General features: G+C 40.8%; 1 protein-coding gene across 2 annotated transcripts in view; it reads right to left on the bottom strand.

Annotated features, from left to right (window-relative positions):
* Positions 1 to 7,570: 7,570 nt before the first annotated feature.
* ANKFY1 (ankyrin repeat and FYVE domain containing 1) overlaps positions 7,571 to 18,712 on the bottom strand; it is an 85,478-nt gene continuing 74,336 nt past the window's right edge. For both annotated transcript variants that reach the window (XM_089655406.1, XM_089655407.1), the window contains 4 exons: positions 13,198 to 13,322; positions 11,025 to 11,171; positions 10,689 to 10,779; positions 7,571 to 9,003 (listed from right to left, as the gene is read on the bottom strand). In XM_089655406.1, coding sequence (XP_089511532.1) covers positions 8,871 to 9,003; positions 10,689 to 10,779; positions 11,025 to 11,171; positions 13,198 to 13,322 — 496 coding nt within the window. In that variant the 3' untranslated portion in view covers positions 7,571 to 8,870. The remainder of the gene's footprint in view (positions 9,004 to 10,688; positions 10,780 to 11,024; positions 11,172 to 13,197; positions 13,323 to 18,712) is intronic.

Raw genomic sequence — 18,712 nt, 5'->3', positions numbered from 1 at the left:
ATGCATGCATATGTTGAAACATCCTTTTAAACCTATGCTGCTGTATTAAAGCAGTGCAAAGCACATGGTTGATATAAAAAGAGTAGTAACCCATCAGCATTTTCAGCTTACAGAACTCAGGTTAGTGAAACATAAAAAGTTATAAACCCTTAGTTAGAATGGAAGCAAAACCACTGCTATCTGGGAGCTTCAGAGACTGCATCTGTATCATACTGGACCAGGAGAAGACACTCATGGAGGTAATCTCGGAGCTTTCTGCAGGAGGATTACAAACTGCTGCACACAATTTTTATCTGTAAAAGTAAAAAAATCTGCACTGGAGTGTTTAAGAGAAAAAGCAGCCTCTAAGCAATTGTGATACCAATCACTTGGGAAAAAAAAGGGGAGTCCCAATCCCACACAATAGGAGCTTTACCACAATAAGTCAAAGGAAGAGGGAAGAGTTTTTTGCAGGAGATCTGGCCATAGGGATCAGACATGGGAGCTGGCCCCACTGCCTGCACAGACTTGATTAGAAGCGGGGGGAGTTAGCAGCAGTCGGAGACATGTCCAGGAAGAAGCGGGCCAAGCCACGATCGGTGAAAGGCGAGATCCTGATGGTGGACAGTCCATATGTCTGGAGAATCGGCTATATGATTTATCTAAGCGCTTAAAACCATTTATAATGTAATGGTGGTCCACATCATCTGGTAAAAAGCTCCCTAATGGTGTCACTTGGTGGTGGATGAGCACTTTGTACAACAGGAAGTTGAAGTGTGGGGACAATCTTCATATACTTTGGATTGTGAAAGGACTTTGCTTTAACTTTTGTTCACTTTGGGACTTTATTTTTCTTTTTTTAATACATTATTATATGGATTAATTTAATTCCTTGGTGTATTTGTTTTATTCACAATTTTCATCACTAACAGCTGTCTAGAAATGCAGTGGACTTTAACCAATCTGCCCAAGGGTGAACAAATAGTCTTGATCAGTTGCTATAAGCTACTTAAACTTTTCATTTTCCAGTGAGGCCAAGAATAGTAACTGGTTAGAAGAAGGGATAAGTATCTTCTTTACATTATTTGTGGTTCACACCTCTGTCATAGTTTGCAGCACACTTAGCTGAAATAAATACAATACACATGGCACACACCTTCATGTTTAAGCTTATCAGTTTCCCAAAGGGAGCAAAAAAAGAAAATGAGTTTGCAATATCCACGTTCCTCTGTTAGCAGAGAAGTAGTGTGCTGGCATGCCATGTCCATGTGCAAGTGAACAGCTTTCCTTTTCCAGGTGACAATGCTGCTGTCTACTGGATAATTAGACATTGGCACACAAACTGTATGCCAGCCCAGGATAAGCACTCAGTCTTTTGCTAGAGCCCTAAGGCAGGGGTGGGCAACTGTGGCCCTCCAGCTGTTGGTGAACTACAAGTCCCATCATGCCTCTACCTTTGGAAGTCATGCTTGTAACTGTCAGTTTTGCAATGCCTCATGGGACTTGTAGTTCCACAACAGCTGGAGGGCCACAGTTGCCCACCCCTGCCCTAGGGGGAAGGACACCATTTCTGTGTTAAAACTAACTTATTTTTGCAAGCACCTTTTTCTTTTTTTCCTTTTCTATTGCGCTGCTATAGCTGGTCTCTTCAATTGTAGCTATGCGGCACAGTTGTCTTCAGCCTGCCTTTCTAATTACTGTGTTTGGACCCTAATGGACTTATGTTGCAGGGATTGCATGGAAGGGACCCTTTGGGTATTTGGTTCCATATAGGGTGCTTTCCAGACTACATTCTGCTGAACTTGTCTGCAAACCACTTTGCAGGTCAAGAGCTGTTGGCATTGCTTCAGGGCTTGCCTTGCTTCTGAGGATTTGTTTCATGGGAACCTTTAATTTTGCCATTCCCTTCAGTTTCTACCATGGAAGGGGTTACCACTGATGTCATCCACTGGGTGGAGTATTGCATGCACTTTCATGCCATGCAGTGTCAAGAAAGCATATTTCCACTGCTGCTGCTTGCAAAGAGCCATGTGGAACTTCTATTTGTTCCTGCAGCTCTCCTGCAATGAATTTGGGCACCTCGAGTGATCCAATCCCTGCCTCTAACCCAGAGCTTTGTTGCATAATTGTTCCATGGTCACAAAATGTCTGATTCTAGACATGGAGGGGACAGTCCTGCTGTACCGATTACCCCCAGTGCATACTCTACTAACCAGGGCTGTTTGCAGCTGCCTTACTGATGGTCCCAATATCTGCATCCTGGAAACAGGTTGCTCTATGCGCGAGGAGTCTAACATGTCATTTGAGTCCTTGTTAGCTGCAATAGATGTGGCTGGATCCTCCTCCTTTTTTTTTTTCTATTCACCCATGCCTTTATGGCCCAAGTAACCCAGTTAGTTGCTGACTCTTCTGCAAATTCTATATCAGACTTACCTGGGGCCTTAAAGCCATTGGCCCTGGAACCTCTGATTCCGAGTTGTTACTGTCCCTTACTAATAAGCTTAGACCCTGAGAAGTCACAGTCTTTCCCCTATATTACCAGTTTGTGGCCCTTGCCTTTGGCCTACCATCTGTATCTCAGGTGGTCACCAAGGTGCTGGCCCTGCTTCTGTGCTCTTTTTGCATCTTCAGCAGGGAACGGGAAGCTGCTCAGAGTTGTGGGAAGATGAATGGAGCCAAATACAGGGCAATCTTAGAAGAAAACCTGTTAAGAGTCTACAAAAGACTTGAGACTGTGGCGGAGGTTCACCTTCCAGCAGGACAACGTCCCTAAACATACAGCCAGAGCTACAATGGAATGATTTAGATCAAAGCATGTTAGAATAGCCCAGTCAAAGTCCAGACCTAAATCCGATTGAGAATTTGTGGCAAGACTTGAAAATTGCTGTTCCCAGATGCTCTCCATCCAATCTGACAGAGCTTGAGCAATTTTGCAAAGAAGAATGGGCAAAAATGTCACTCTCTAGATGTGCAAAGCTGGTAGAGACATCCCCAAAAGACTTGCAGCTGTAATTGCAGCAAAAGGTGGTTCTACAAAGTATTGACTCCTGGGGGCTGACTACAAATGCACGCCACACTTTTCACATATTTATTTGTAAAAAATTTTGAAAACCATTTATTTTCCTTCCACTTGACAATTATGTGCCACTTTGTGCTGGTCTATCACATAAAATCCCAATAAAATACATTTACGTTTTTGATTGTAACATGACAAAATGTGGAAAATTTCAAGGAGTATGAATACTTTTTCAAGGCGCTGTATTGTGCATGTCCTGGGCACAGATCTTGCAATAGTTTAACCACTTGCCTACTGGGCATTTATACCCCCTTCCTTACCAGGCCAATTTTCAGCTTTCAGCGCTGTTGCAATTTGAATGATAATTGTGCGGTCATGCAACATTATACCCATTGGAAATTTTTATAATTTTTTTCTCACAAATAGAGATTTCTTTTGGTGGTATTTAATCACCGCTGGGTGTTTTACTTTTTGTGCTATAAACAAAAAAGAGCAAAAATTTTGAAGAAAAAAAAAAAAAAAGTTTGTTTCTATTATAAAATTTTGCAAACAGGTAATTTTTCTCCTTCACTGATGTGCGTTGATGAGGCAGCACTCATAGGCAGCACTAATGAGGTGGCACGGATAGGCGGCACTGATGATGGGTACTGATAGTCGGCACTGACTGGCGCAACTGCTGGGAACTGACTGGTGACACTGCTGGGCACTGACTGGCAGCACAGGTGGGCGGAACTGGTGGGTGGCACTGCTGGGCACCGATCATCAGGGCACTGATCATCAGTGCCGTGATAATTGCTGCCGATCCCTGCTCTGACAACTGCCGGTTCTCAGCAGTACTTTCCTCACTCAATGACAACTTGAGGAAAGTGCAGCCGAGAACCGGCAATTGTATTTCCCAGTGATCAGCGTGTCATTGGACACGGCTGATCACGTGGTAAAAGGCCGCTGTGATTGGCCTTTTACCACATCACGTGATCAGCTGTGTCCGTTGGACAAAGTGATCACGCAGATCGCCGGGGGTGCGCAGGAGAGCGCGTTCTAGGAGGACATCATATGACATCCACCCAGAACTGGACGGCCGCAGTGCAGCCGTCAATCGGCTATCTGCAGTTGGCAACTAGTTAAATATTACATTTATTCTTATTTTAAATGTCTTGTTGACAGTGGGAGGAGTATTGCAAACTATCAGTCGGAGAAACAGTGACTTAAGGCCTGAATAAAAAGGAAAGCAAAAACCACATCCTGCCCGCAGGCCACAGTTTGAAGACTACTGATCTAGAGTGATCTCAGAAAATGTAAATCTATATTTCAATGTAAATTTTTATAAAGTAAACAGTGCTGAAACTAAAGAAATATTAATTATGAGATTTGCATCCCATATGATCATGGTAGTTAAAACAATAATTGCTAAAATGCAATCAGAATATTGAAATGATCATTTAAAGTATAACTAAAAGGCAAAAATATTTTTTAGCTTTGGATAGAGTGGACAGAGATTAGAACTCCTGTCTGTGCCCCCACTTTATGTCATTATCACTGAAATTGAAAGTAAAAGAAAATCCCAAACTTTGGGTTGTCCCCAAAAGAGTAATAGCGGGGAAATTGTCTGTGGATCTGGGTGTCTTCAAGGAATTACCTTCATTTGCAAGGATTCCTTTCCACTTCCATGTACTCCAAAAGATTTAGAGATTATATACTTAATGGACAGGCTCACTGTTTGGGAACACAAAGTATGGTTGGATAATCGAGGTAAATCCAAGTAAGCCATTTTATATTCATGGCACGTTTAATTAGTGAGGCGAGGATTGATAGGGGTATTCATTGTAGGTGTCCTCTTTTCTGAATTATTACAAGACTATTGCTTTTATGGTGTGGATGAAGTGACTTTTGTGCCAGGAGTATTGCGAGACTATTTAAAGTGAGGGAACCTTTGTGTGAATCCTATGTAAGTATTGATGTAATATATGAAAACAATTTGTCTTCCTTCCCCAAATTTGGGTTATATTTGATCCAAACACATTGCAGAATTTTTTTAAATTTACTTTAGAGCACCGTTGACTTTTTTCACCATCACCGCACATATGTCACATGGCTGGAAGCAAATGAAAAAAACAAAAAAAGCGCACCGGCCTAGTGCAATATCGTTTAGAAAAAAAAAGTAAGTATCATACTCACAATGTACATATAAAACACAGGCATATTACAATGAACAAAGTGTTCAATCCAAATAGCATCTGAGTCCATACGATGGAACCCTGGATGACCAACTGGCTGATGCGGTTCGAGGACTCAGCCTCTTCCTCAGAGCCAACACTCCAAGAGTCTGCACTTCTCATATATGCTAACTAATGATGGCAGTGGGCCATCCCAAATCTACCCAGGGGCGGGGACTGCCATCACATGATCATTAGCATATATTTCCATAATTGAGTTATAATAAATAACAGGTAAAAAACACTATGCTTATTAAAAAAAACATGGCATATGATAATTCATTATCATATGTAATTTTTTTTTTTTTTTTTTAGAAGCATAGTGTTTTTTACTTATGCTATTATAATTCAATTAAGGAAATATATGCTAATGATTCATGTGATGGCAGTCCCCGCCCCTGGGTAGATTTGGGACAGCCCACTGCCATAATTAGTTAGAATATATAAGAGACATGAAGACTCTTGGACTGTTGGCTCTGAGGAAGAGGCTGAGTCCTCCAACCGCATCACCCAGTTGGTCATCCAGGGTTCCATCATTTGGACTCAGATGCTATTTGGATTGAACACTTTGTTCATTGTGATATGCCTGTGTTTTATATTTCCAGTGTGAGTATGATACTTACTTTCTTATTCTTTCAATAAATATTTTTAAACGATAATGTACTAGGCCGGTGCACCCTCTTTTTGTTTTTTTCATTTGCATTCAGTGACTTTGGACCACCCCGGTCTGTTGAGGGCAGCAAGCAGTGCATATTCCAGAACATTCACATTGTCTCTGCTGAGTCTATCCCCAGCGCAGGAGTAAAGTGTTTACATGGCTGGAAGCACCTATGTTCGCCCCTAAGACTTTGTTGTTGGGTTCCTCTGCAATCTGCCCCATCCATGTGAGCCTTTGTTTTTCTTTTTTGTTAATTGTTAATTGAAATGTGTATATTCTTATTTGTTGTTATTGTATATTAATGTATGTTGTATTTTTACATTATTAGTGTTCTACCTCCTCCAATATACAGGACAGAAGAAGCTATATGCGCTTATATATAAGCTATTGACCTTTCAAGCTGGATAAGATGTGAACACATTTTTGTATTATTTATATCAAGAGGAGGTTGTATTTTCAGGGGAATTCCCCATGATCTTTTAACAGGACATATGTCTATCATGTCCATTTTAATATTTGTTAAAATAAAGTATGTATATTTTATAAAAATGTGTAATCTCATGTGGTGCCTATAAAGTCCACTCTTACATGGACTTTTTCTAGCGCTTCTTTTTTCTATCCTCCCAATTCCTGTTTTGGCCATGGGACAGGTAGTGAAGGTAAATCTCCTCAATGGGACACAGATGTGGGGTGGGGGAAATCTGTTATAACCATCCCTTACTCTATGAAAAAAGTATTGCTATAGTTCTACTTTAACAGGACAAACAGATCGATATTCTATATGTATTGGCAACTACTGCTGTATGACAAGCATATACAAACTCACACTATTCCTAATTTGGTCAGAAGCCAGTTAACCCATAGGAAACGCACACTCATGGAATGAACCCAGAACTTCAGCGTGCATGTTAACTATATAGATAGATAGATAGATAGAGAGAGAGAAAGAGATCTATCTATCTATATACATACACACGGGTTAGACAATGGCAACACCACATGATTTGCAGGTGTAAAAGTGGCATTTTTCGTGCTGAAAGTAGGAGTGATACAACATTTTCGCTTCCGCTGTGTGATAACACACCTAGCTAACCCAGAATAAGAACACAACTGCACCAAAAGTGACTGCAGAGCTCAATCTCAGCCCCGTGAAGACTGAAATTGTGCTCTGCAGTCCCTTTTGCAGCAGTTTTCTTATTCCAGGTCACAACCCTGCGCAATGTCCTTTTGCCTCTTTCGGTCAGTTGACCATGTCGACTGCACTTCTGCTTACCAGATGACGTTTTCCTGGAAACTGTATATGCCGTTATAACCTTTCATACTGTACCTCACAACCCCCTAAAAAAACTTCAGTCACAGAGGCACCAGCTAAGAGGGCACAATTTACCCTCTTTGACATGGCTCCGTGTTACTAGCAGCGTACAGTGAATGATGAAAGTGAGGCTTCTCATCTGTTATCTTGGTGTCTCATCACACAGCAGAAGCAAAAAGAACGTTACAACATTTCTGCTTTCAACGCCAAACACGTTATCACTTTCACACCTGTAAATCATGTAGTGCATCCATTTTTTGTCCAACCCCTGTATATACACAGATACTGTATATACTTACAAACAAGTATGCAGTCCAAAATGTATTTGGCTAACTTGTGCAGTCGCTACTAAAATAAAAGCAGTTTGAAAATAGTCAGCTGCAACCAGTAAGTAGGATTAGGGCAAGTGTTTACAAGCTTTTATTCACATTAGAACTGCTTCTCTCCCCATACAAGTCAATCAGAATGCAAAAACAGATTGATGCAACTTAGGAGGAGGTTAACTGCTGGCCAAGTGTACCACTTATGTCTGCAAGAAGAATGAACCTGGAAGCAAGCTACATTTGCCCATCGACAGAGGAACTTACTGTGTGGATGTACTTCAAAGGTGACCATACCCAGTCCAGTTATGCGGCTCATTACACCATTTTAGAAATGCATTTCCCCAGAACTGCCCTACCGGACACAGACAGCACTGAAACCCCAACTTTTCAGGAACACAAGCCTTCAACACAGGTGTCGAATAACCAAATCCTTTAGTTAAAAGACAGTAATATGTCATGTTTAGGCTGATCTAAACAGCCTCCATCCAAAATAGATATGTTTGGAGCAGGATATCTAACCTTTGAAAGCCTAACAAATAGTGTATTCAATAAACAAAATGTAAAACATACAATGCATCCACGCAGCTGGGATATTTATTTTTTTTTGTATATCAAATGATTAAGTTCAACATATTCTTTCTTAGGTGTTAGTGTTTAAACAATTTCACAAGTGTTAGGTTCTATAACACAAAGCACTTTGTATTCTGATCAGATGGGAAAAATATGTGTGCGTGGTTGGGGATAACAGATGCTAAGTAAAATTAATAATAATGCAGAATTATACTGACCTATTTGCTGGAAGCAAGTAAACTGAAACCCAATTAAATATATGAATGGCGTGCTCTGGATGAGATGGGTATACTGAATGAGGAAAGTGCTACAAAGATTTTCAATATAGTGTTGGTTATAAAGCTTATATTGTAAGGCCACAATTTAATTGGCTTTCTTTGAAACTGAACCCTGTAATACAAAATGCTCCTTACAGATTCTCCACCTGAAGTCAGGGGTACAGTACAGAACTTTACAGGTGATGGACATGATTTGAAGACAATGTCAACGCAGGGGGAGGAGTCTAAAAACTCTAGAGGGCTGAAGAGTGACTCGAGTGTCGATCCCATGTCTCGGTCTTCTGTCAAGACTTTATCAAGGCTGCCTTTTTCCCAAACTAGTACACATTTAGAACGGACTTAAAAAGACGGCGTCCAGTTAGTATCTAATAAAGCCTATACAGGTACAATCAAATTGTTTATACTGGAATATATCATGATATGGTCCTTGATGAAGTGCAAACATCTCCAGCTCAACTCTCAACAGTCTTTGGAGAAAAGCTGCCTTCCTTCACAGAGCAATTTGTTTGCAACCAAATGTACTAAGAAACTCCGCCTAGAGTCAACACATCGAAGCATATGTTGCAAACCCGAACTGGTTTATTTAAGTCAAACTTGATAATAGGAATTTCTTTAGTTGAGCACTTGTGACATAGAAGCCGTCCACAATGTCGACTGCAGGGAGAGAAAACACAATATAATTATCATTCATTTCAGCCATACACAAGTATTACCTTTAAGAACAATCTGCCACAAAGCAATAAACGTATGCGAGATTCTACAGATGATAGCTGCCATTCTCTAACTGCAGAGGTGTATTCTAACTCAGGGACATTGCTGCACTATAAATGACATCGCTATGAAGGCAGCCTAGGAGTCATAGGGCTGAAACTTTCATCCTCAGCTTATAAACCCAAGTATTTGCTTTGAAATAGATTCTCTATAACACATTTTCATTAGGATTAAAGTGATATTAACTGCTTTCCCTCCACCCTATAGCAGAAATACTGTTACAGAGCAGCAGGGGTGCGCAAAATCACACATACATATATATAGGCTGTCATTCACGGGTCCCGGCCAGCACTCGGCAATCACCTTGTATCATGGATGGGGGAGAGACCTGTATGTAAACAATACAGATCTCTCTCCTGTCAGCAGAGCCATACAAAGCAATGTGCTTCCAGTGTAAAGCACACACACAGTAAAACAGCACAGTTAACCCTTTGAACGCCCCAGATGTTAACCCCTTCCTACCCAGTGTCATTAGTAGTGTCAGTGCTTTTGATTAGCATTGATCACTGTATTAGTGTCAGTGGGGATGTCAGTGACAGTTGGTCAGTTCCCCTCCAGTGTCAGAATGCCTGCCCCAGTCCTGCTATAAGTCGCTGGTCGTAGCCATTACTAGTATTTAAGAAAAAAAAAAAAACAACAACAAAATTCCAGTATATATACACACGGCCATCTGTAGACGCTATAACGTTCATGTAAACCAATTAATTTTTGTTTAGAAAAGACGTAGCAGAATACATTTTGGCCTAAATTTATGACGAAATTTTTTTGCTGGACATGTTTAATAGCAAAAAGTCAAAAATATTGTTTTTTTCTCAAAATTTGCGGTCTTTTCTTTTTTTACAGCGCAAAAAATAAAAACCCGCAGAAGGGATCAAATACTACCAAAAGAAAGCTCTATTTGTGGGGAAAAAAAGGACATAAATTTCATTTGGGTGCACCGTTGCATGACAGTGCAATTGTAAGTTAAAGTAAGACTGCGCTGTATCGCAAAAGATGGCCTGGTCAGGAAGGGGGGTAAATCCTCTGGAGGGCAAGTGGTTAAAAGGTTTGCTTTTTTTTTTTTTTTATAATAAAAACATGTTATACTTACCTGCTCTGTGCAGGGGTTTTGCCCCGATCCCCCTCTTCTCAGGTCCCCTGCTGGTGCTCCTGGCTCCACCCCCTTGATCAGTGTCCCCAAAAGCAAGCCTTTGCTATGGAGGCACTGATGAGTGCTTATTCCTGTGCCCCATTCTATGCGTCAATAATACACATAAAGCCGTGGCTTGGCCCTTCCCCCACTCTCTCCTTACTGACCATGACTGATAGCAGTGGGAGCCAATGACTCCTGCTGCTGTGTCAGTCAATGACGAGACAGACCCGGGACAGCCGAGGCTCCCGTGCACAATGCTGATCAACGGGACACTCAGGTGAGTATTAGGGAGGACTGGGGAGCAGGTTTTTTACCTTCATGCATAGAATGCATGAAGTTAAAAAAAACCCTTCAGCATTTACAACCACTTTAACCTACCAGTACAACTATTTAGAGCATTCTTGCTATGCTGTGGTTTGTATGGAAGAAATCTTACCAATGATGCTTTCTTGTGGTGACTCCAAACTTGGCTGCACACTCATAGCAATTAGAGCCATCACACCATGGGGGCTCCTGAGATAACATATCTGGAAGAGAAAGAGGGCATAGATAAACAAATGTGAAGCATATGATGGATACAAGACAGGATCTGAGCCATTTACAACATATCTAAAAGGGTAGGCCTTGCCTACATGGACATTGATACTTAAACCTTATCAAGCACTGTGAAATTTTGTCCAGCATATGGCCAGCTTAAGAGGTGCAACTAACTCCTCATGAGTGTGCATTCCAAGGAGTGGTCACACTGAAACAGCACTTTAAAACAACTTACCTAAAAGTCTAAAGAGAAGCTGTTTAGTGGCAACTTGATAGTTGAATATGTTGATGCCTTGGTTGTTGTTCACTCCAAGCCTAGCACCAGCTTTCACAATGGCTCGACAGAGATTTGCATTTCCCTTCATATAGGCCAAGAGTAGCACTGTGAAGACAATACATCTCAAACAGAATTGTTTCACAATTTGGGCAACCAACCATATCGAAGAACGAAGCTCAACTTTTAACTATGATAAAAAAAAAGTGTTACTAAACCCAGGACCCAGTTAGAGCAGTCTTGTGACTTCTATCAGAGTCCAGCTGAGCACTAGTTAAAGCTTTTAGGAGTTTTCATTCTCCTCTGACTGTCCTACGAGGCTGCATAACCCCTGACCCTCTGTCTGGACAGTGCTGTTTGGCCCTGTGCTAATCACATTCACTCTCCCTAAAAAAACAAAAACTCTCTAGCAATGCACAGCAAACTGAGCATGTGCGGCTTGCCCCCAAGTCACTGTTCTATCAGCAGATGGATTGGGGACAGTAGAAGAAGGGGAGGATCAGAGAAGACAGGATCAAACAGCCTTTTTTACACAATGTGAAGGATTAACCCCTTAGGTTCCATAGTGAGTATAACAAGCATGCTTTACTGTATATACAGACTGATTTTACTGTTGCGGGTATAGTAACACTTTAAAAAATATCATTGATGACATGTCATTAATCATGAAATGCACTGTAAAGATATGTTTACTTAAAAGGAGAATTATAGGCAAAACTTTCCCCCCCCATTTTGGATAGAGTAAAAGAGGGCTGCAACCCCTGTTAGATTTTTTTCGCCATCTGTGTTCCATTACCGAGATCTCCCTTTACATCCTGTCCTATAGCCAAACAGGAAGTGAGAAGAAATCCCTGCAAATTAAGGGCATCCCTTGGGGCTTCCCAGGTTGACAGAACTAGTGTCTCAATTGGGAGATTTCCCCTCTATTACTTTTCTCTCTAACAGGGACACAGACAGCAATAAAAACAGGTCATGTAATCCCTCTGCACTCTATCCAAAACTTAAAAAAAATTAAAATAAAGGTTTGGCCTATAGTTATACGTTAATGTTCATATAAAGGCTCCCGTGTGCCAATCTAAACAGGTCTTAAATCAATTTACTAAGTAATTCAATAGTTTCAATTTAAAAAAAAAATAAATCAGACAAATCCTCCTTCATTTGTTAATTTGTGTCTCACATACTGTATTTTCCCCTCTCAGGCACTACTAGAAATGGGAAGGTTTCAGCAGCACTACTGGCCAACTACTGATTGACAAGTTAAAGGCTTTTGAAACAGCTACTGATGATAGCCACACCCCCTTCTCATCCCAGTCTAGCACAAGCAGGCCCAGCCTACATGAGGCGTTGTCCTGCTCCCCCCTCCCCATCACCATTGCAGGAAACTGCATACGGGGCACTTCCTGGCAGGATCAAAAAGTATTTGCGACAGCTGGCAGGGGGATGAAGGGAAATATTTAAGTGCAGATGCACTTACAATTAAGTGCTGCAGCACATATTTTGGGGGGGGGGATATAGTGCCACTTTAAAAGCTGGACAAGACTATTCCTTTGAAGAATGCATGCCAATCCTTTTCCTTGTGTTCACTTTCTGTGGTTATTAGAATCTGCAGGATATGCCATATTACAGGGATAAGGATTTAGAAGAAAGAGGGTACATCCTGATTCTTGTGTTTAGAATTGTGATCACTTGTGGGAGTAAAAGACTAGTTGCTGAAGGATATAGAGTCATGCATACTACAATGTATTTGGAATATCAGAATACAGCTACCTTACAAAAGGCCATTACATTGTATTGATCACTATGGAGAAGCTGCTGCTAGAGAGAGCCTGAGATGGGCATATGTCTCTAAAAAAAAAAAAAGGGCAATAAGATGGGCTTGTCATCCTTCATATAGCCGACCCAGGCCCTGCTGCAATGTTCACCACGATTTATCAAGTCAGTAAATGCAATTCCAGTCTTTTTTTTTTTTTCTCCAGAAACATACGTTTTCTTAGCACATATTTGTACAATGAATTTGCATGATGCAACATTATGATATCTTAGGAATGGGGAAAAAAACAGTAAAACTTGATTGAAAACCTAAACTACATATTGCAGACACAATGTGGCATGAAGTTGTGAGCTTATCAAATACCTGTGTTTCCCTCTGAGTCTGGCTTGTCCAGTGGGTATTCTGGCATACATTCTAGGAAGAGTTCAAATATGGCTGCTGCATTTTCCTTCCCATACTGCCCCAAAATATGCATTGGAGATTGGCCCCTGACAAACAAGGTTGATAAATTGCTTTACTACACAATGTTAAGATAACATTTAAATGGCAACGCCAACAATCAATCATTGAATTTCTAAGGCTATCCAGGAAACCGTAAAATTGTACACGGTTAGAAAGTCAACTCATTTTACAGTTAATGTTGGAGTTTTGCATAATGCAATGTATCCGGATTCAGCACACATTTCACAGTGCTTCTGGCCTGCATGTGACATGGTTCTGTACAATACCCTTCAAGATCTACACAGGAACTGTTTGCACATGGGAACACTAGACTGAACTCTGTCAGGCTTGAAATCTCAGAAAATACAAATATATGTACAGTATCTCACAGAAGTGAGTACACCGCTCACATTTTTGTAAATATTTTATATCATTTCATGTGACAACACTGAAGAAATGACACTTTGCTACAATGTAAAGTAGTGAGTGTACAGCTTGTATAACAGTGTAAATTTGCTGTCCCCTCAAAATAACTCAACACACAGCCCACGTCTTTTTCCCAAAGACAACCTCTGGATATGACGCTGAGCATGTGCACTCAACTTCTTTGGTTGGCCATGGCGAGACCTGTTCTGAGTGGAACCTGTCCTGTTAAACTGCTGTATGGTCTTAACACCTGCTCCCCATTCACACCTGAGACCTTGTAACACTAATGAGTCACATGACACACCGGGGAGGGAAAATGGCTAATTGGGCCCAATTTGGACATTGTCACTTAGGGGTGTACTCACTTTGTTGCCAGCGGTTTAGACATTAATGGCTGTGTGTTGAGTTATTTTGAGGGGACAACAAATTTACACTGTTATACAAGATGTACACTCACTACTTTACATTGTAGCACTTCTGTGAGATACTGTATATGTTATGGTATGTTAGATGATGAATGCCATGTTCCTGAATTCAAATGCCATATTTAAATATTCGCTATAGTCAAAATTTTAAACTGATCTTTATGTCAATCTTTCTCCATTATTGTCCCTCGGTGTTTGTTCAGTATCATCAGTATTCTTTTTCATCTGTCAACAAAAAAATGTTACCAACAAACATGGGCAAAGTGTCTTCATACTGTATCAGGGTAAACCATGGAGCTTCTGCACATAGCTCACTTAAGTGACTAAGTGAAGTGGAGGGTTGTGGAAGACTTTTACAGTCTATATTCAAGTCTAAACCATACCAAAAGACTTTGCTAATGAGCCCATGATGAGGTGCAGGAAAAGGAACAGTTTAAAAATATGATTTTTGCATTCATCATAAAATCCTTTTCTCCATTGAGGAACTACAGGAGGACCAGACACTGGTAAACAAAATAGTAGATCACCCCTCCCTTCTATTCCAGCATTTCACTTTTTATATCCAAGCAGTATCAAAAGTATGATTAAAAACATAGAGGGGTGGAACTTGTGTCCCTCAGTGGAGCTCAAGAAAATAATTTGACTGTGAGTACAAATATTATATTTTCTTTCTTGATCATTGAGGCACACAGGACATTGTATACAATTAGGACTTCCAAAAGCAGCCCAACTTAGACGGTGGGCAACATCAAACAGGTCCACAACAAAACATCAGAATTATTGTCTGCCTACAGTTTAAAGAGTGCCCCAAAGAACCTTACACTCAAAGCTGGCATCATATGAGGCCCAAATATCAACCTAGTAATTGTAGAAAGTGTGGACAGAAGACCAGGTGACAGTCTGGAAAACCTGAAAGTTGGTAGCCTGATGCCATAAAGCCCAAGAGGCACTTAGAGATCTAATAAAGTGCATATTGCTAGAAAAGGGTAGCACCCAATCCTTGAGCATATAAGTTTGAAAAAATGGTTGTGTTTGAGCCACCAAGAAATGTTGGAAGGAATAGCTGGTTTACCCTTACCCAGACAACCAAAAACGACAAAGAAATTCAATCTTTCTGAATGAAGTATTGGCTGCAAGATAAGATTTTCATAGTCCAAAGTGTAGGGAAAGCTATTAACAGACAGGAACAGAAGAACAATGTTCTGGCTGAAATGATAGGCAAAGGTACCTTTTGTAGGAAGGTCGTTATGGATCTCAACCCCCACCCTTCCCTTGTGCATGACCAGAAAGAGTTCTTTCAGGCTAAGGCCACCTGCTCATATGCTCGAATTGCAGAGCTGATGGCAACAAGAAACCTCACCTTATGGATAGGATGAAGTGAAAAGTGGGATAAACCTGATAGATCCAAAAAGGGTGTTTCTAAGGCACAGAGAACCAAGTTCAGATATCATGAAGTCACAGTGAAGGAAACAGAAAGAGCTGTACAAAGGTTTTCAAGAAAAACTAAACCAACGGTCTCTGGAACAAGTTTGTAAGAGCAGAGACCAGATCCTTAAAGTGCTGAGAGGCAAATGTTGGTCCAGACACATCTATGAATGAATAAAATAAAAATTCTCATGTTCACCTCACTAATTATGCTCAAAATAGCTGTGGTACCCAAAGCATGAATATTTCGTCTAAATATGTACTGTAAAAATTAATTGTGCCATGCTTAAACATCCAAATATATACAGTGGGGCAAAAAAGTATTCAGTCAGCCACCAATTGTGCAAGTTCTCCCACTTAAAAAGATGAGAGAGGCCTGTAATTGGCATCATAGGTAGACCTCAACTATGACAGACAAAATGAGAAAAAAAATCCAGACAATCACATTGGCTGATTTGGAAAGAATTTATTTGCAAATTATGGTGGAAAATAAGTATTTGGTCACCTACAAACAAGCAAGATTTCTGGCTCTCACAGACCTGTACCTTCTTCTTTAAGAGGCTCCTCTGTCCTGCACTCGTTACCTGTATCAATGGCACTTGTTTGAACTTGTTATCAGTATAAAAGACACCTGTCCACAACCTCAAACAGTCACACTCCAAATTCCACTATGGTAAAGACCAAAGAGCTGTCGAAGGACACCAGAAACAAAATTGTAGACCTGCACCAGGCTGGGAAAACTAAATCTGCAATAGGCAAGCAGCTTGGTGTGAACAAATCAACTGTGGGAGCAATAATTAGAAAATGGAAGACATACAAGACCACTGATAATCTCTCTCGATTATCACGAGAGAGGACCACACGGGGGGGACCTAGTGAATGACCTGCAGAGAGCTGGGACCAACGTAACAAAGGCTACCATCAGAAACACATTACGCCACCAGGAACTCAGAATCCTGCAGTGCCAGACGTGTCCCCCTGCTTAAGCCAGTACATGTCCGGGCCCGTCTGAAGTTTGCTAGAGAGCATTTGGATGATCCAGAAGAGGATTGGGAGAATGTCATATGGTCAGATGAAACAAAAATAGAACTGTTTGGTAGAAACACAACTCGTCGTGTTTGGAGGAGAGAGAATGCTGAGTTGCATCCAAAGAACACCATACCTACTGTGAAGCATGGTGGTGGCAACATCATGCTTTGGGGCTGTTTCTCCGCAAAGGGACCAGGACGACTGATCCATGTACAGGACAGAATGAATGGGGCCATGTATCGTGAGATTTTGAGTGCAAACCTCCTTCCATCAGCAAGGGCATTGAAGATGAAACGTGGCTGGGTCTTCCAACATGACAATGATCAAAAACATACCGCCCGGGCAATGAAGGAGTGGCTTCGTTAGAAGCATTTCAAGGTCCTGGAGTGGCCTAGCCAGTCTCCAGATCTCAACCCCATAAAAAAACCTTTGGAGGGAGTTGAAAGTCTGAGTTGCCCAGCGACAGCCCCAAAACATCACTGCTCTAGAGGAGATCTGCATGGAGGAATGGGCCAACATACCAGCAACAGTGTGTGCCAACCTTGTGAAGACTTACAGGAAACGTTTGACCTCTGTCATTGCCAACAAAGGATATGTAACAAAGTATTGAGATGAAGTTTTGATATTGACCAAATACCTATTTTCCACCATAATTTGCAAATAAATTCTTTCCAAATCAGCCAATGTGATTGTCTGGATTTTTTTTCTCATTTTGTCTCTCATAGTTGAGGTCTACCTATGATGCCAATTACAGGCCTCTCTCATCTTTTTAAGTTGGGGAACTTGCACAATTGGTGGCTGACTGAATAATTTTTTGCCCCACTGTATATATCAAAGAAACTGCGCAGATATTAAAAAAATAAAAAAGGAAAATAACTACTGATAGCAACACAAACTAGAAAAATACCCCACCTACTGTATACAAAAAGTAAAACTGTGTTGCGCTCAAATTGTCAAAAACTTATAAATCAAATAATAATAATAATAATAATAATAATAAAAGGTCCAAAAGGAAGACCCATCCAAAGGACATAGGGTTATGAAACCACAATTCTTCTCCAATTCTTGTATCCAAAGTGCCACCAACACCAATCGGACACCAAAGGTGATATAAAGATGGTCTCTTACAAAGTCTCCATTACCCTTTTAAACTAAAGAGTGGTATCAAAGTGCTTATGTGATCTCTCTGGGCAGTCAAATCCCCTCCAAAAACCGTCTCAATGGAACCCACTCACTTGTTGTAAAAATATATGCGCATATAAACAAATATAGCGACCCAGCATCCACAAACACTTTCTAGAACGTGGTGAATCGCGATGATATGAGCAGGAGGCTCTGCCCAACGTGCATCATCAAAAGATGTCTTGCCCCATCTAACCCCTTACAAATGACTTCCCTTGAAAAATTATTAAGACACCCTGACCCAACAAAATTAATTTCTGAATATTATTCTGCACTTCTGGTTGATTCTAACCCTAGGTTCATCACTGCTCAATCTAAATGGGCCTCCCAAGACACGTCGCTTACGGATTTGGATGGAACTGAATTCAGCGACGCCTATAAGACTTCACTTATTTCCTCCAGAGACAGAATTATTTTCAGCTTAAAAGGTATTTCATCATACTCACCTCACTCCTGTTCGATTGCATAAAATGGGCTTGCGCCCCACAGCTGAGCGTTTCCAGAGATGCAGTCTCACTGCTGATTTTCTTGATTGTTTTTGTTCCTGCCTTATAATCTATGGGTTCTGGGGGAACATTGGCTCATTTATCTCCTTCACACAGGGTCTGCCCAATATTATAAATCTAAAAAAATTCTCTCTTGAGAATTTTCAGGGACTTAACGATATCCAAATATGCTAAACAGTTGATGCACATTCTTTATATCTTTGTTAAGAAAATAATTATATTATCCTGGAAAGGGTCTGTTTTACTTCCTGGCTTGGCTTTGGTTTGGCTTCCTGGTTTAAACTCATAAATGCTTCTCTTCCCTTGTATAGACTTACTTTCAAGCTTAGGAAAAGAAAACAAAACCATTTGATAAAATTTGGGGCAAGTGGATTTCTAACCCCCTCACTTTGTCCTCTCTAGATCCAAGAACTGAAATTATGGTTTTATCCGCCTATACTGGCT

The sequence above is a fragment of the Staurois parvus genome, unplaced genomic scaffold (genome assembly GCF_062004578.1).
Source record: "Staurois parvus isolate SC_StPar_1 unplaced genomic scaffold, SC_StPar_1.0 ptg000839l, whole genome shotgun sequence".
Classification (NCBI taxonomy): domain Eukaryota; kingdom Metazoa; phylum Chordata; class Amphibia; order Anura; family Ranidae; genus Staurois; species Staurois parvus.
This window is presented reverse-complemented; position numbering and strand designations above follow the sequence as displayed.